Here is a 15,903-nt window from a genome sequence, read left to right as displayed (position 1 = left end):
CACCTCCTCCTCTTCTTCTTCCTCTATGTCCTTTTCTGCTGAATTGTCCTCTGAAGCAGCAGTGCTCCCTAAGCGTTCAAGGGCTACGCAAGCAGTCAGGCTAAAAGATGCCATGCAGTGCTTTGGTTGGTCTGTCTAGGGGATAGGAGTCACACCGGGGCAGAGATTCTGTCAGCTCTGTAGGGGCAGGCTCAGAGATGGTTGATGCCATGACAGCTTGACACAAGAATGGTTGTATGTGACAAAGGCACCAACCTTCTCTCCGCCCTCTGACAGGGATACTTGACACATGTTCCATGCTTGGCACATGTCCTGAATTTGGTGGTGCAGCGTTCCAGAAAAGTTTGTGGCCATTTTCGGGGGTTCATACATGCTAGTGCTCGGCTATCTGACATTCAACGGGAATTCAACCTGCCCACCAACCGCCTCATTTGTGACATTCCCACCAGGTGGAACTCAACATTGGCAAAGCTGCAGCAGCTGCACACACAGAAGAGGGCAATCAATGAGTACCTGTGTGAGTATGGCACAAGGACAGGCTCAGGGGAGCTTGGCTTTTTTTCACCACACCAGTGGCTTTTGATAAAGGATGCATGCACCGTCCTGTCACCATTTGAGGAGGCCACAAGGATGGTGAGCCGGGACGATGCATGCATCAGTGACACTATCCCTCTAGTCTACCTGCTGGAGCACAAGCTTTGTGGAATCATGGACAAAGCACTTGAGGCAGAACAGCGGGAGGAAGAGGAGGACTTCCTTTCCTCACAAGGCACCCTCTATGCAGATATCATTCCTGCAGGGACACAAAACACACAGGAGGAAGAGGAAGAGGAGGAAGAGTATTGTGGCAGCATGGATGTAGAGGATAGCATACAGCAGTCTTCAAGGGATGGTTTTCATTCCCCAGAAACCCAAGGAGCTGTACATGGTTGGGGAGAGGTTGCTCCTGACAATGTCATCCTTAGTGACCCAGAGGACTCAGAAGCCCATGCCTCCTCAAACTTACGTTGCATGGGCTCCCTGATTCTGCAAATCCTGCGAAAGGACCAGAGGATTTGTGCTATCAAGCAGAGGGATAATCACTGGTTGGCAACCCTTCTTGATGCACGTTACAAGGGTAAAGTTGCAGAGCTCATCCTGCCTTCGCAGAGGGAGCAGAGGATGAAACATCTTGAGGATGCCTTGAAGAAAAATTTGTGTAACACCTTTCCAGACACTGGGAGGTTAACATTCTCTGGACGTGTTTCTGAGGCATTGTTCAGCCAAAAGAGGAGCGGTGGAGAAGGCGGCCGGCTGACCGATGCCTTTAAATAGTTCTTTAGTCCTCATCACCCAGGACTGTTAGGTTTAAGCAACCATCGACAGCGTCTCCATTATATGGTGCAGGATTATCTAGGGGCAAGAGCAGACTTAGAGACCTTTCCAAGTGAGCATCCACTGGGTTACTGGGTCTTGAGGATGGACCACTGACCAGATGCAATGGAGTTACTAGCCTGTCCTGCTTCTAGCATGCTTTCTGAACGGACATTCAGTGCTGCTGGAGGTGTTGTGACAGACAAAAGAGTGCATCTGTCCACAGACTCTGTAATGTAGGGTTAATCCTGCAAGCAAAAAATGGGTCTAATACAAATCTAGGTAATGCGGCGGGCACAGCACTATCTCATAAGTGTAAAATAGGATAAAGTAAAAAAGTGCCGCGCAAAACAAATGGGGTATGTATGTGATAAGCAATGTGAATATATACAATAAAATATGTGTGCAAAAAAATACAATATACAATATAAAGTGAAATAGTGCATAAATAGATACTCAATATATCTAATATATGTGCACGATTCACACCTTATTTTTATTAATGTGAAAATCATTTATATTTTATACAATTTCGATTGGTTCAAATTCACTATTTATGCACTATTTCACTTTATATTATATATTGTATTTTTTTCACACATATTTTATTGTATATATTCATATTGCTTATCACATACATACCCCATTTGTTTTGCGCGACACGTTTTTACTTTGTCCATAGACTCTGTTGACCAGCTGACTTTTATCAAAATGAATCAGTCCTGGATCAACAGCAGCTATGAAGCCCCTGATGCTGATGTAACTGATTGAATTTGATAGGGGTCTGCCTATCCTATCCTATTCCTCAATCTTGATTCTGCTAGCTTCCAACAATGTTTTTGGATTAGGTCACCACCAACACCCAAGGCCTAATTTTTCTGCACTTGTATAACAGGTGAATACAGTTTAAATCTGGTATGTAATTTTTAACAGCAGGCCCTGTCCCTGTGCCCTGTGCCCAGCAAAAGTAACTGTGAGGCCCAATTTTTCTGCACCTGTATGACAAGTACATGCGATTTCCCATTTGTATGGAATTTTTATCATCAGGGCCCGTTCCTGCACCAAGCAAGAATAACTGCGAGGGGTTGCGGCGTTCAGGCACCACCAACAACCAAGGCCCGATTTTTCTTCACCTGTATGAGAAGTAAATGCGATTTCAAACTGGTATGGAATTTTTACCAGCTGCGCCCAGCAAGAGTGACTGCAAGGGCGGTGGGGAGAGAGAGAGAGTGGTGGGAGAGAGAGAGAGGGTGGTGGGAGAGAGAGAGAGAGAGAGAGAGTATGGGAGAGAGAGAGAGGGTGGTGGGAGAGAGAGAGAGGGCAAGAGAGAGGGGGGGGGTGAGAGAGAGAGAGGGGGGATGAGAGAGAGAGAGAGAGGGGGGGGTGTTTGAGGGAGGGGGGTAAGAAACAGAGGGGGATAAGAGAGAGAGGGGATGAGAGAGAGAGGGGTGGTGGTGGGAGAGAGAGGAAGAGCAAGTGGGAGAGACCCCCTATCTCTGCCTGCAGTCCCTCCTGTGCCCCCCGTCTGTGGGTAAGTGGGTGTGATACACTTGTCTTCCTGTTGATGTTTCAGCTGGGAGCGGAGAGGAGGTTTGAGAAGGAGTGCAGGCTCTGAGAGGCACCAGGGATGCTGCGCCCGCTACTCAGGACAGGGTGGCACTGTGGCAGTGGAGGTCTTCTCCCTCCCGGGCTCTCGGTTCTAGCCAGCCTCCAGGGCCGGCTGACTGCTGCTTGCTGTGTGAAGAAGCTGCATCTCAGCAGCAGCGGCTGCTGTCTGCGGCGGATTGGCACGTGCCGAATCGCAAAATACCCCCTGGTCAGGAAGGGGGTAAAATCTTCCGGGGCTTAAGTGGTTAAATGTAAGCCCATATACAAAGCATATATAAAAAAGTACAATGGCCCACCTAAGGAGACATCCGCCTTGATATAACTCGGTTCCTTTAAGTTAAACAAACTGGCCAGATAAAAGAATACATATACGACTTGAGAACACAAAAAGAGTAAAAGAAAAAAAAATTAAAAATTAAAAAAAAAGGGGGGAGAAAAGAGAAAAATAAAAACTAAAAAGGAGTAATAGAAGAATGGTATAGGGAAACTTGGAGAAAACTAAAATAAAACGAATAATGGAACGTCATAGAACGTCACCAGCAGGAAACAGCAGACTATGCAAAATTCTTTCCCCTATGGGTCCACTATACACTGAGATACAGAGATAGTAATGTGGGATGTAGTTATATTCAATTCTGCCTAAACTATATGGGCTTGTCCGGTGTAAGCCTAGGGTCCACTAGTATGGAAGTAGATGGCGCATCTAAATGTATGCTCGGAAACATTGACTGAGGTGTAATGAATCCAGGTGGTCCAAATACTGTGAAATTGCTCATAGCGATCCCTACATTTCGTGACCCACTCCTCCGCTGCCATAATGCTGTTGACCAGGCGAATCCACTGGGATCGCATCGGGACCCGAGCTGATTTCCAGTACACAGGAATCAAGCGCCTTGCCGCGTTTAGCAGATGAGGTAAAACCGACTTTCGATAGTGGCACGGAGGAATGGTTGGCACATGTAACAGAAAAAACAGCGGGGAATCCTCTATTTCAATATCCAAGATGACCTTCATTTGTTCTCGAATATCTTGCCAGAAGGGGCGGAGCTTTTGGCACTCCCACCAAATGTGAACGAAGGAGCCCCAAGCCCACACCCCCGCCAGCAAGAGTCCGAGAGTGCCAGAAAAATCCTAGTCAGAACAGTTGTTACCCTATACCATCTAGTTAACAACCTGTAGCTGTTTTCTTGCACCATAGTTTAGTGTCACTTCAATAAAGTCGTTTTTAGCTACAAGTTTTATTTCCTTAAATATCCCTTTACCAAATCCAATAATAAATATGGAGCTACACAATTATAAATTTCTTTTTGGGTATCACAAACAGTTCATCGTCCCAACTCACCACTTTTGTGCACCACCCACAATTTGGTCCAGCTTGTATACATTCTCCACAAAACTTGGCATTTGCTTTTAAACACTCTGTTCCACCTAAAAAAATATTATATTAGTTATCCTGAAATTATTCAAATCATACAAACACAATACAATACAAATAATTTACCACTGACAGGGGTGCTTATAATGTTCAGCTTTTATTTATTTATGCAAAATCTTTATCCCAAAAGGAAAAAAACGGTTTGCTGTAACTGCTAATAAAATGTTGGCTAGAATTTGGCTTCAGTTTGTTAGTGTATCTAAATTTGCTAGCGCATCTAACACTACCCTCCCCAAGACTGACAATGCTGCTGTCCAAAAGTGTCTCTGTTGCTTCTTCATCCAGAGTGGAAACCCCCTAATACAGGAGGTGTATTACTGGCCCGGGGCACCAGGTCAAAACAGAGGGAAAAAAAGCCCTTTTTTTTTACCTTTTTTACATTTTACATTTTATACCAATTTATCACATGACTACATCAGTCATTTCCAAGCCTGCTTCTGGATAGCAGAGGTTGGTACTTGATTACTTTCCCTGTCTGTAGGCAGGCTTGGAAATGACTGATGTAGTCATGTGATAAATTGGTATAAAATGTAAAAAAGGTAAAAAAAAAGGACTGCAAGTGCTAATATATTCCCCACATGATATGTGGTTATTTACTACATGTCTTAACAGATATACTTCAAAGGTTTTTTTTCTTACATTTTATTATAATTTTATTTTTTACTTTTTTTTCCCATTCAGCTTTATGTCTATACAAGATGGGCTAACAAGCCCCCATGTGGTAGCATTAGGCAGATGACAGTTCCTCTTTTTAGAGAAATCAGGGGTCTATTCAGGGCCGTTGATAGGGGGGACCACCAGCCCTCTTGTAGGGGGCCCGAGCACACAGGGGGGCCCACACAGAGAGGGGGATTAGTGATGGAGAACAAATACAGAAATCTCCAGCACCTGAATCTGATCTGTCCCTCTCCCTGCTATCAGCTTGTATCTGTTGAGAGAGAGACAGTTGTCCCTCACTAATCCCCCTCCCTTGTGTGCCCCCCCCCCTCCCAGCACTTATCTCTGCTCAGGAGTTTATTTGTAAATTGTAACTTTGTTTCTCTCTCTCTGTCTCTCTGATAAGCCCCCGTTCACACTGGGGCGACCTGTCAGGTTGCCGTAGGTCGCCTTGCATTGAGAAGCTATGGACCCGTTCTTCAAAGTTATGAAGTCCGTGCCGGCCGCTCCGAGGTCGCGGTGCGAGCAGCGCGCCGCGACCTCGGAGTTCGCCCCGGGAAGTAGCGTCGCCCCAGTGTGAACGGGGCCTTACTGAGCTACAACTTGCCCAGCCTGTATATTTTTCTCATCTCATCTTTTTTAATTAACAGTTTTTTTTTAGATTTAGGAGGAATTATGCGAGTTATGTTATATTTGTGTCTGCTAATAGTGATTTTGTTGTAATTTTAGCGAAATATATCTTTAATATTTTCTTGGGGGGGTCCTGCCAGGTAGTCTGTATGGGGCCCCGCGATTTCTAACAGCAGCCCTGGGTCTATTAGACCCCCTAATTTGTCTCCCCTTGCCTCCAATGCAGCTAATCAAGACCAAATCGAACTTAGTTAGCTGCTTCCCCAGACACATCAGCCAGGGAATGACAACTCTTAAAGCAGATCTTCACTGCATCTGAGCACAAAAATTAAAAAAGACTAATAATTAATTTTTAATCATCTTCCATGTCTCCATGCTTTTTTTTTTGTTGAGAAATCACTTTGAAAAACACCCCCCTAGCATTTCTGGCTGTGGCCATCTTGAGTAAGGGCAAATGATTCATGTAGCATTTACTTCCTGGAATTCATCATGCATGCAATAGATTGTGAAATCAAAAAGGAGTGCTGCGCTATGGCAAAATAAAAACTAAAAAGAAACAACTCTAAGTGCTGCTGTTCAAAAATTCAAAACAATTTTTTTTAAAGTGACAGTGCTAGTGTACAGCGCAAAAAGGTTGTAAATATTCACCAATAATAGGAGTAATATTAAATTCCCCTTAAAGTGCAAAGTACAAAAATTAAAGTGCAAAGTGCAAATGACTGTGCAATAATAAGTGTAAATAGACTATATCAAACACATAAATACAACATTAAATGAGTGGCAATAGTAAAATAAATATTGATAATTCCACATAAAAGTCCATACAAAGTGACAAAAAGTGCTTCAGCAAGTAGCCAGTGAAAAAAAGTCCAAAAGTGCTTAAGTGCTGAAAGAACTGTGCAAAACCATGCCAGCAATCAAATGTGATGTAGTGAAGATCCACCCCCTTTAGATGTTCCACTTACCAGACCGATTTGACCCCCTAGACACTACTGCATAAGGGTTAAACAGGCATGTGTCCAGTAGGGAACCAGGTAAGTATCCTTTAGGCTCAGTTTCCACTAGTGCGGCTACGAAGTCGTGTTACTTCTAGCACGACTTCGTAGCGAAAGTAAACTGCGGCTTCAGTGAGACTTGTCCCTCATATATAGAGGGAAGTCGCACTGAAGGCGGCTCAAAAGTAGTGCACGATCTACTTTTGAAGTCGCCACAACTGAAGCCGTGGCAGTGGAAACAGGCCCCATTGAAAACAATGGCTTTTGACTTGCTGTGCGACTTGACATGTGTCAAGTCGCACCGCAAGTCGCACTAGTGGAAACCGAGCCTTAAGGCTGATAAGGAATGTAATTCTCCCAGCATGTAATTCAGCAGGATAAGCAGGATAATGGAACCATATGGGGAAGGAAAAGCTCACAATAGTGTAATATTGTTGAAGAACGTTTATTCACTAACATATTTGTATGTTGAATCTGTCTTCCCGAGCGAGCACCGCAAGCCGGAAGACAGATTCAACATACAAAGCCTGCTTTTATCAACTAAATGTGAGTGTAATATGTTTCTTTAGTGAATAAATGTTCTTCAAATAAAAAAATTGCGATTATCCATTTGTTTTTCAGGTGACCCAGAGCAAGAAGATGGAGTTAAGTTTAATTTTAGTGTGGAACTCCGCTTTAAGCACTTTTGGACTTTTTTTTTACTGGCTACTTGCTGAAGCACTTTTTGCCACTTTGTATGGACTTTTATTTGGAATTATTAATATTTATTTTACTATTGCCACTCATTTAATGTTGTATTAACCCTTGCCCTACCAGTGTCCTTTATACACTCACAGTGCAAAATATTTAGCACTGATTACTGTATTAATCATTGGTCCCCAAAAAGTGTCACTTAGTGTCAGATTTGTCCGCCGTAATGTCACAGTCCCGCTAAAAATCGCTGATCGCTGCCATTACTAATAAAAAAAATAAAATAAAATAAAAAAAGTCCAAAAATCTATCCCATAGTTTGTAAACGCTATAACCTTTGCGCAAACCAATTAAAATACGCTTTTTGGGAATTTTTTTACAACAAATATGTAGCAGAATACAAATTGGTCTAAACCGATAAACAAATTTGATTTTTTTAATTTTTTTTATTGGGAATGTTTTATAGCAGAAAGTAAAAAATATTGTGTTTTTTTTTTTTCAAAAATTATTGCTCTTTTTTTGTTTATAGCGCAAAATCTAAAAAACGCAGAGATGATCAAATGCCACCAAAAAAAAAAGCTCTATTTGTGGGGGAAAAAAAGAACATCAATTGTATTTGGGTACAGCGTCGCACGACTGCGCAATTGTTAGTTAAAATAACGCAGTGCCGAATCGCAAAAAAAAATGGCCTGGTCATTAAGGGGGTAAAACCTTTTGGAGCTAAAGCGGTTAAACCCTTCACATTACATATGTCAAGGGAAGCTAAGTGCTTAATGAAAAAAAATGCAGCATTAAAAATGCTCCTTGAACTGATAACTGCTGCATCATCTAAGTGTGCCATTCAATAAAAAAAAATAATCAAATCGGTGTCTAGAATTTTCTGGAAAGAGAAACATTTATCTGACATCAGACTATTTTTTAAGGAAGGCAAGGCAATGGAATTCTACACCAAAAAAAGTCATACTCACTTTGCTGAGCATTGCAGTATAAAAGCGAAGCAAGGCACAGTCCCACGAAGATGAGTTTATACGCCATCTGTAAGGAAACAGAATGCTTTCATTGGTGGCTTAAGTTGCTTAAATGTCTCAAACTATCCATACATCAATCCAATTTGCCACAGATTTAATCTTTTGGATTAACAAAATATACCAATAACTGTTTAGTTCCATAATATTTTATTAGGATTCGACATGGCATACAAAAAAAAAGCAAGAGCGTGTGCTCACCATTACATGGTATATATGAACAGGAGGCAAACGTCATAAATAAGCAACTTTTAAAAGGCAAACATGCCCAATATTTTGTAAAAAATAAACAGGAAAAAGATATACCATAGCTTTGCACATGCCAATCTTACAGTGTCACCACATACATATATCCCTGAAAATAATAGCGAAGGAATGGGTCTTATGTTGGGCTGTTTACATGAAGTTACTAGCTGCACAATGGTTAATCAAAAGGCAATCTGGCGTGAGGGGTGTATGGTTTGCGCTAGAGGTCATATTTTGTGTAAAAGATACGATATGTTTAAAAAAACAAAAAGTTGAATCTTCCACAGAAGGAATAAAAAAACTCTATATATCTTCTTATACTTAATATTAAAAAGACTAAAATTCCAATCATGTAAAAAATAGGTGCAGATGGATAAAGAAGGTGCAGATGGATGAATAAAGTGCAGGTGGACAAAATCCGTGCACTTTATTCATCCATCTGCACCTTATTTATCCATCTGCACCTATTTTTTACATCATTGGAATTTTAGTCTTTTTAATATTAAATATAAGAAGATATATAGAATTTTTTTATTCCTCACAATTTTTATCACACGGATTTATCCATCTGCACCTTATCCATCCATCTGCACTTGTTTGTATATTATTGGAATTTTAGTGTTGTTTTGCAGATTATCACATAAGAAGATACACACATTTTTTCTTTTATCTTCTCCACACAAGATTTATCCTCTCATATTTATTTTATATTGTTTTTTATTGAAATTTATTGGAAGATTAAGAATTAGCACCGATTTTTTTAGGTTTTTATAATATTGTTCACAGTGAGGACACTGAATAAGCTTTTTTCTTATCATCTTTTTTACATTGCGGATTTGCACATTTATTGCTCTATTATCTCAGAAGCAGTTCTTGAGGTTTAACCCTCTAGGTAGCGCACTGGTCCTCGGCATTTTTATCCACAGAAGGGTGAACGCCTGTGACTCGCACATCTCTAGGAATATTCACCCATGAAAGAAATGAGACAGTAGATAAGAAGAGCAGAGTGTGAAAGAGGAAGAAAGAGGGAGAAGCAAAAAGAGGATACCAATAACTGTTTAGAGCTACATGTACACTAGCCAACTTTTCCAATGCTATCATTTTCATATTTTTGGTATTTTACCAAAAAAATAAAAAAGGGCAGCAGGTGTTTTAGGCTATCTAACACAAAAACTAGGCACCTTCACTTTGAGAATCAATTATGTACACTAGCCTACCTTAACCGTGGGAAAACGCAAGACGCAGCAAAAATGCAAAATGCGTTTTTGCCTCGTTTTGCATCTTCCCATGGCCGGCGGTCAAAACGTTGCTATCCTGAACGCGATTCTTCCACATTCAGGAGAGGGAGGTTTACCCTCACCTAAAGCAGAAGCTCCTAAACTCTGCTAAAATACTACTGTATGTGTAAATGGACACATAGGCTTTTATGGAGCTGAGTTTAGGAGTTTTGGCAAAAAAAACCCCAAAAGCTCCTAAAATCAAGTTTAGGAGCTACTAGTGTACGTGAAGCCTTAAGTATGGCCAAAGCTCTTTTGGTCATACTTTTTTTTGAGGGTCACAGGGGTGCTCTTTCAAAGTCAGAATTCTGAGATTAAAAGTCAGAATTTTGAGGTTCAAAGTCAGGGTTCTTCCATAACTTATGGCAAAGCTTACAAACTTCAGAAAGATTTTACATGTCTAGAAAAAAAAATAAAACTGTAAACTTATCTGTTCTATTTTTTCAAACAACAGAAACGTACCATAGCATCCATAAAATGCACACAATTGGGCTTCTCTTTTTGTTTTTCATTGAAACCACAGGAAATGAGGGACATCACAGAAATAAGTGAATTTTTTGATGCTTACATGCCCATTGAGGGCTTATAGGAAACGAAAAGTGTACACAAACAGCATGTGCAAGGTACATACAAAAGCACCCTGTAACGGGTGTTGCAGCATATGCATTGGTGTGGAAAGGGAGTGGAATTTGCTTGGTACTTAAATGATCAAAGCTTTGTTTCATATCATTATTTTCACAAATTATTGTTTTATTATCATGGTTTATTTTCCTCCTCTCTTCAATAGACCGTATACTGAAACCCTGTTATTGCCACCTTGATGATACCTTCCAGTCACTGCCTTTTTTTTTTGTTAGAGATGTTTAATTCCCCCCCCCCTCCCCCTTTATATATTGTACATTCACCTCAGTTTCTGCTCTAAAGGAGCTTACAAACTAATTTCTCTATCCTACATGCATTCATACAAATACTAGGGTCTAATAACCTACCGTCATGTCTTTGGAGTGTGTTGAGGAAACCAGCGTACCCTGAAGAAACCAACGCAAGCAGAGGAAAAGCATGCAAACAGATAATGTCCTGGTTGGATTCAAACTGAGGACCCTGGTGCAACAAGACTGATGAGCTAACCACTAAGCCACTGGCTTGTCATTCTGTTTGTCCACTGGTGCAGGAAGTCATAGATCTGTATAAATGTCAAGTCACTCTAGTGGAGCATGCACAGAAACAATCCTGACAGCATTTGAGTTTTGTTTTAAAATTTTTTGTCGTGTACTGTTAGGTAAAAGAAGCTTGTAAATGCAATTGCATGAGAAATTTATCACACTAACATTAATATCAGAGAAGAGAATATTTCTGTTTTATTCCATGTTCAGTCTGTTTTCATACTGTTACGTTCTTCAGAAATAGATGATTTATTGGTCAAGGAGAGATAAGAAGACCAGCAAAGTATCTAGCATGTCTGACAAACAACATTCAGTTTCTGATGAGTGTATCTCTCAAACAAATGGCATTTTACATCAAGCAGTGTTTGGACTTTACATCAAGAAGTTTTTGCCTTCTACTGTCAGCTACTAGTATCACACTATAAAGTGAAAATTATGTATGTCATTTCCTGACTCAGGGGTTGTTGGGAAAAGATCCTGGAAGGAGTAAGTGGAGAGAGAGAAGGTGTCAGCCTCGTGTCCTGCCCATGCTACTAATACCACATCAGAAGAGAGGATTATGCAATCGAGAGGGAGAGTCTCAGGCGGCCGAGACACTCATGGACATCGCTGGACAGAGATGGGGCTAAGGTAAGTATTGGGGGGGGGGAGGTGAGGGGGACTGCTGCACACAGAAGGCTTTTTATCTTTATGCATAGAATGCACGAAGATAAAAAACCTGACTTTACAACTCCTTTAAGTGTATTGCTGAATCCTCGTGACAAGCGGAGTATCTCTGTCCTATTACTATCTCACATGCACAGTACCAGATAACTAGGACTTCATTCCAGACTGGTCAGGTAACAGCTGAAAGGTATCCTCATCGCCCTAGATCTTGTGTTTAGGTCACGACACAAAGAAAGACACTGCATTATCCTCACGGGCCCCTGCAGTGGGACTTTGCTACAACATTTATCTGGAGGTATCTAATTAAATAGCTACAGTATATATATCTGGATATATGTGCACAATTCCACCAGGACTCCTGTCGGGCTCTTTGCTGATAATACCTGTTTGCACATTGAATAAATGTACTGCTATTGATCTTTTTTTAATATAAAGCTTGTGTCCTTTCTATATTGCTGTGCATCTATATGCTTATAATTAACACTATATGCTGATTGCAATAGTTCTTCTGCTTCCAAATACTTTGATTAGATTACTGGTTAATTTCCCAGGAATGGAATCCCCAGAGATTCACAGAGGCCCTGTCCTGGGTGAAAGCAATGCCAACTTTATTAACAGTTCCACTCTTCCACTTAGCAAAGGTTCTGGTTTACCTACAGGTTTTGCAAAATCCTGTTTCGGGTGGGCCATTTCTCATAACCCCCCCAGAAGAGGGCTACAGTTAGATAGTATGGGCTACGTGTGTATGCACTGCAAACTACTGGCTAAGAAAAACACATTTCTCTTTCATTCATAGATGGACACAGCTCTTCATCTTCTTGACCATAGGGTTATATTGCCCCCCTACAGGAGAAGGACACTAGACACTAGGCAGGAAAAAAGATTGAACACCCTATGGGACAGTCCCTGGGGGTATACTCCCACTTCCTGCTATAGGTATTGAGTTTTTTTCTGCCTAGTCAGGAGTAATGACCTAGTTCCTTGCTGAGTTCTCTGGCCCTGGCAATTTTTTCTTTTTACATGGAATTTTTTCCTCTTTTTATTATTTTGTTCCTGTGAGAGCTACAATCAAGTGCTGGACTGGGCAGCAAACAGGATATTATAGATCCTTAGGGTCCCACAAGTCCGGCCATTGAGCGCGTGCAGAATGCAGCTCTGTGCTAGGTTGGCCACAACATAGCCCCACTGGATGGGGGCTGACCTGTGAGTTATACGTCTCATGAGGGCACATACAAACTGGCTTCGGCCTGAGTCGCAGTGGCTCCTCATGGCCAACAGCACCCACATTACGATGGAGTAGTGTCCTGTCTTGAGCGGTGCCCACCCTGTTCCTGGTGAGGTAAGGAGCTGTCCCCCCACTACCCCTGGAGGGTTTTGGGGTGGATGTGGGCCCCTTCCTGGTATGGTTGGACCACCGGGTTCCCATCCTTCCCCCCAGCCCCTCTAAAATTTCTATCACTGTGGGTCCTTCCCCCCACACCCCCCTCTCCTCCCTGGGTGAGGTTATGAGCTGGCCATTGCCACATGCTCTGAAGGGGGGGCTTGTTGAAGTTGCTGCTGACTGGGTTTTCCTGGGGTGCAATGGAGGGTTGAGCAGGGTTCCCTGCCACCCTGGGGTTAGTGACTAGGGCAAGAATGTCCTCTGGGCTCCCTGCGGCGGTTTTTGGGCTGGGGGAGCGGATGTTTTAACATCCGCGGATACGCGCCTCACACAGCCGGATCCAGAAATAAAATTTAGGCCGCAGCTTTGCAGCCTACTCGCTGGAAACTAAGTGAGGCGACCCCTGTGAGGGTGGATGATGCCACTGCCTCCCGTTTGGGCATCCGCCCTCCCCTCCACTGCCCCTAGGTGGTCGGCTCTGCCGGGGTTTGCGTCCTGGCAGCTGGGCGCTGTAAAAAGTTTAGGCTGCGGCTTGCGGCCTACTAGGCCATGGGACCGAGTCGGGCGCCGCCATTGGGGGGTGACCTCACTGTGTGTAGCTGAAGCCCCCACTCTTATTTTGGGCATCTGCTGGGCAGAGGATCCGTGCAATTGCAGCTGGGCCCCACAAAAATTTAGGCTGCGGCTTGCGGCCTGCTAGGCCATGTGGTCAGCTTGGCACCTCCCTTGGAAGGGGTAGTGCTGTGGAGGCACTTCATTTTTTTAATGATAGCCTTGCCGACATTATTGTGTGGGACACCTGCCCTGTTTTAGTGAGGGTACCCTGCCTGCGCTTTCGCATCATGGCCTCTATGGATCGCTCGGAGGGCGACCCCCTTGTTTTTTTGCGGGGTCCGATAGGTGGTCCATTGTGGGCCCTTGGCCGGCATCCTCTTTGCGGGATCGCAGTCGGCGGCCTCCCCTGATTATGTTCTTCCTGGTGAGCTTAGTACATAGTGACCCTACTGGGTCTGCGTCCAAGCACCCTGAGTGCTCAGATAGTGAGGACGATTTCTCTGCTCCTCTAGCCTCTAAATAAGCACTGGTGAATGCACTGTTTCTCTCAGTGTGTGAAACTTTTAAAAAATGGAGGTTGTAGCTGATGCCACGTTCGAGGCACCGGTTCCTTTTGGCACCCACAAGCCCTCCAAAGCTGAAGAGGGTGTTCATCTTTCTGCTTACCTTGACAACATTGTCACTAAACGATGGGGTTGTCCAAAAGGCAGTGGTTGCTAAGTGTTTTTGCTTGCGGTATCCTTATGAGGATTAAATGCGTTACAGGTGGATGGTTCCATCTGTAGTGGGCTCGCCAGTTTCCAGGTCAAAATTGAGCTACCTTCATTTACAGGTCCAGCTAATAAGAAGGCGCTGGCCCGTCATATGTGGCTATGGCTGGTTGGCGATTAGGCCAGTAACTACTATTGCCCTGGTGTTGCAAACTCAGACCGAGTGGGCTAAGCTTTTACGCCGGGACCTGGAGGAGAAGCAGCTCCCCCCTGCCTTGGTGGAGCTCTCGGATCAGTTGGTCCAAGGGCTACAGTTTGTCTGTGGCACCTCTTTGGATGCTGTTGCCCTGCTTTCTAGACCTTCTGTCTCAGCAGTGGTCCTGCGGCGCATTATATGGCTGAAATGCTGGTGCCGACCAAGCTTCTAAGAAGGCCTTGTCTGATCTTCCTTTCGTGTGGGACCGCCTGTTTGGAGCTTCCTTGGATGACATCATCAAGGGCCTCACAGGGGGTAAGAGTACTCTTCTTCCTCAGGCTTCCAGAGGTAAAGAGTCCCGTGCAGGCGGGGACCCTCATTTTGGGCTCACAAGCGACTTTTTCATCCCTTAGGGTCTCAAGACAAGGGATCCAAGCCCTTTTGGGCCTCCGCTGGGAGTTCCAAAAAGTCGGGCAAACCATGAGCAGGTGCTGTCAGACCTACGGACAAAAATTCCTCCACATGAAGGGGCACCCTCACCAGTATCTGGGGTGGGGGGGCATCTTTGCTGCTTTCTGGATCGGTGGACCTCCCTTATCCAGGACAAGTGGGTCCACAAAGTAATTTGCTCCGGCTACAAGATCGAGTTTCCATCATATCCTCCAGAAAGGTTCTTCCCTTCCAACCTGCACTTACCCCTAGATCACCTAAAGGATCTCTATGTGGCGGTACAAGATTTGTTACTTTAAGGGGTGATTGTTCTGGCTTCAAAGCTTCGAAAGTTTTCAAGGTTTTTACTCAAAACTGTTTATAGTTCCCAGGAAGGAGGGCAAGGTGCGCCCAATAATGGACCTTAAGGCACTAAACCGCTTTGTTCGGGTACAAAAGTAAACTGCCTCAGCAGGAAGGTTCAGAGGTTTGTGGCACGGTCTCAGGATCCTCTAGCCATCGCTACAGATGCTTTAGTAGCTCCTTGGAGTCAGTATCGTCTGAGTTATGCCTTTCCTCCTCTCCAACTTCTGCCAAGACTACTATGCAGGATCGAGGCAGAAGGGATTCTGGTCATCCTAGTGGCTCCAAAATTGTCTCGCCGGTCTTGGTACGGCGATCTGGTATGGCTGGTCGCCGATGCTCCTTGGAGACTCCCTCCCAGGGAAGATCTGCTGTCCCAAGGGCCAATCTTCTTTTCTGCTTTACAGTCGCTGGCTTCGACAGCCTGGCCTGAGTACCATCAAGGCCAGGTCTCGGCCTTGGCAGTTTTCTTTCAACGCCCTTTGGCCACATACTCCTTGGTGCCTGCTTTTCTCCAGTGCCCT

General features: G+C 43.7%; 1 protein-coding gene across 1 annotated transcript in view; it reads right to left on the bottom strand.

Moving 5' to 3' along the window:
- LOC309555353 (integrin beta-1-A-like) overlaps nt 1–11,015 on the bottom strand; it is a 69,396-nt gene extending 58,381 nt beyond the window's left edge. The window contains exons 1-3 of the mRNA XM_082257315.1: nt 10,906–11,015; nt 8,337–8,403; nt 4,304–4,389 (exon numbers count right to left, since the gene is read on the bottom strand). Coding sequence (XP_082113441.1) covers nt 4,304–4,389; nt 8,337–8,403; nt 10,906–10,977 — 225 coding nt within the window. The 5' untranslated portion in view covers nt 10,978–11,015. The remainder of the gene's footprint in view (nt 1–4,303; nt 4,390–8,336; nt 8,404–10,905) is intronic.
- Between the last annotated feature and the right edge of the window lie 4,888 nt (nt 11,016–15,903).

This window comes from Pelophylax lessonae (genome assembly GCF_965119305.1).
Source record: "Pelophylax lessonae genome assembly, chromosome: 5".
In the NCBI taxonomy this organism is placed as follows: domain Eukaryota; kingdom Metazoa; phylum Chordata; class Amphibia; order Anura; family Ranidae; genus Pelophylax; species Pelophylax lessonae.
Note: the sequence above shows the minus strand (reverse complement) of the source record. Positions and strands in the feature narration are given on the sequence as shown.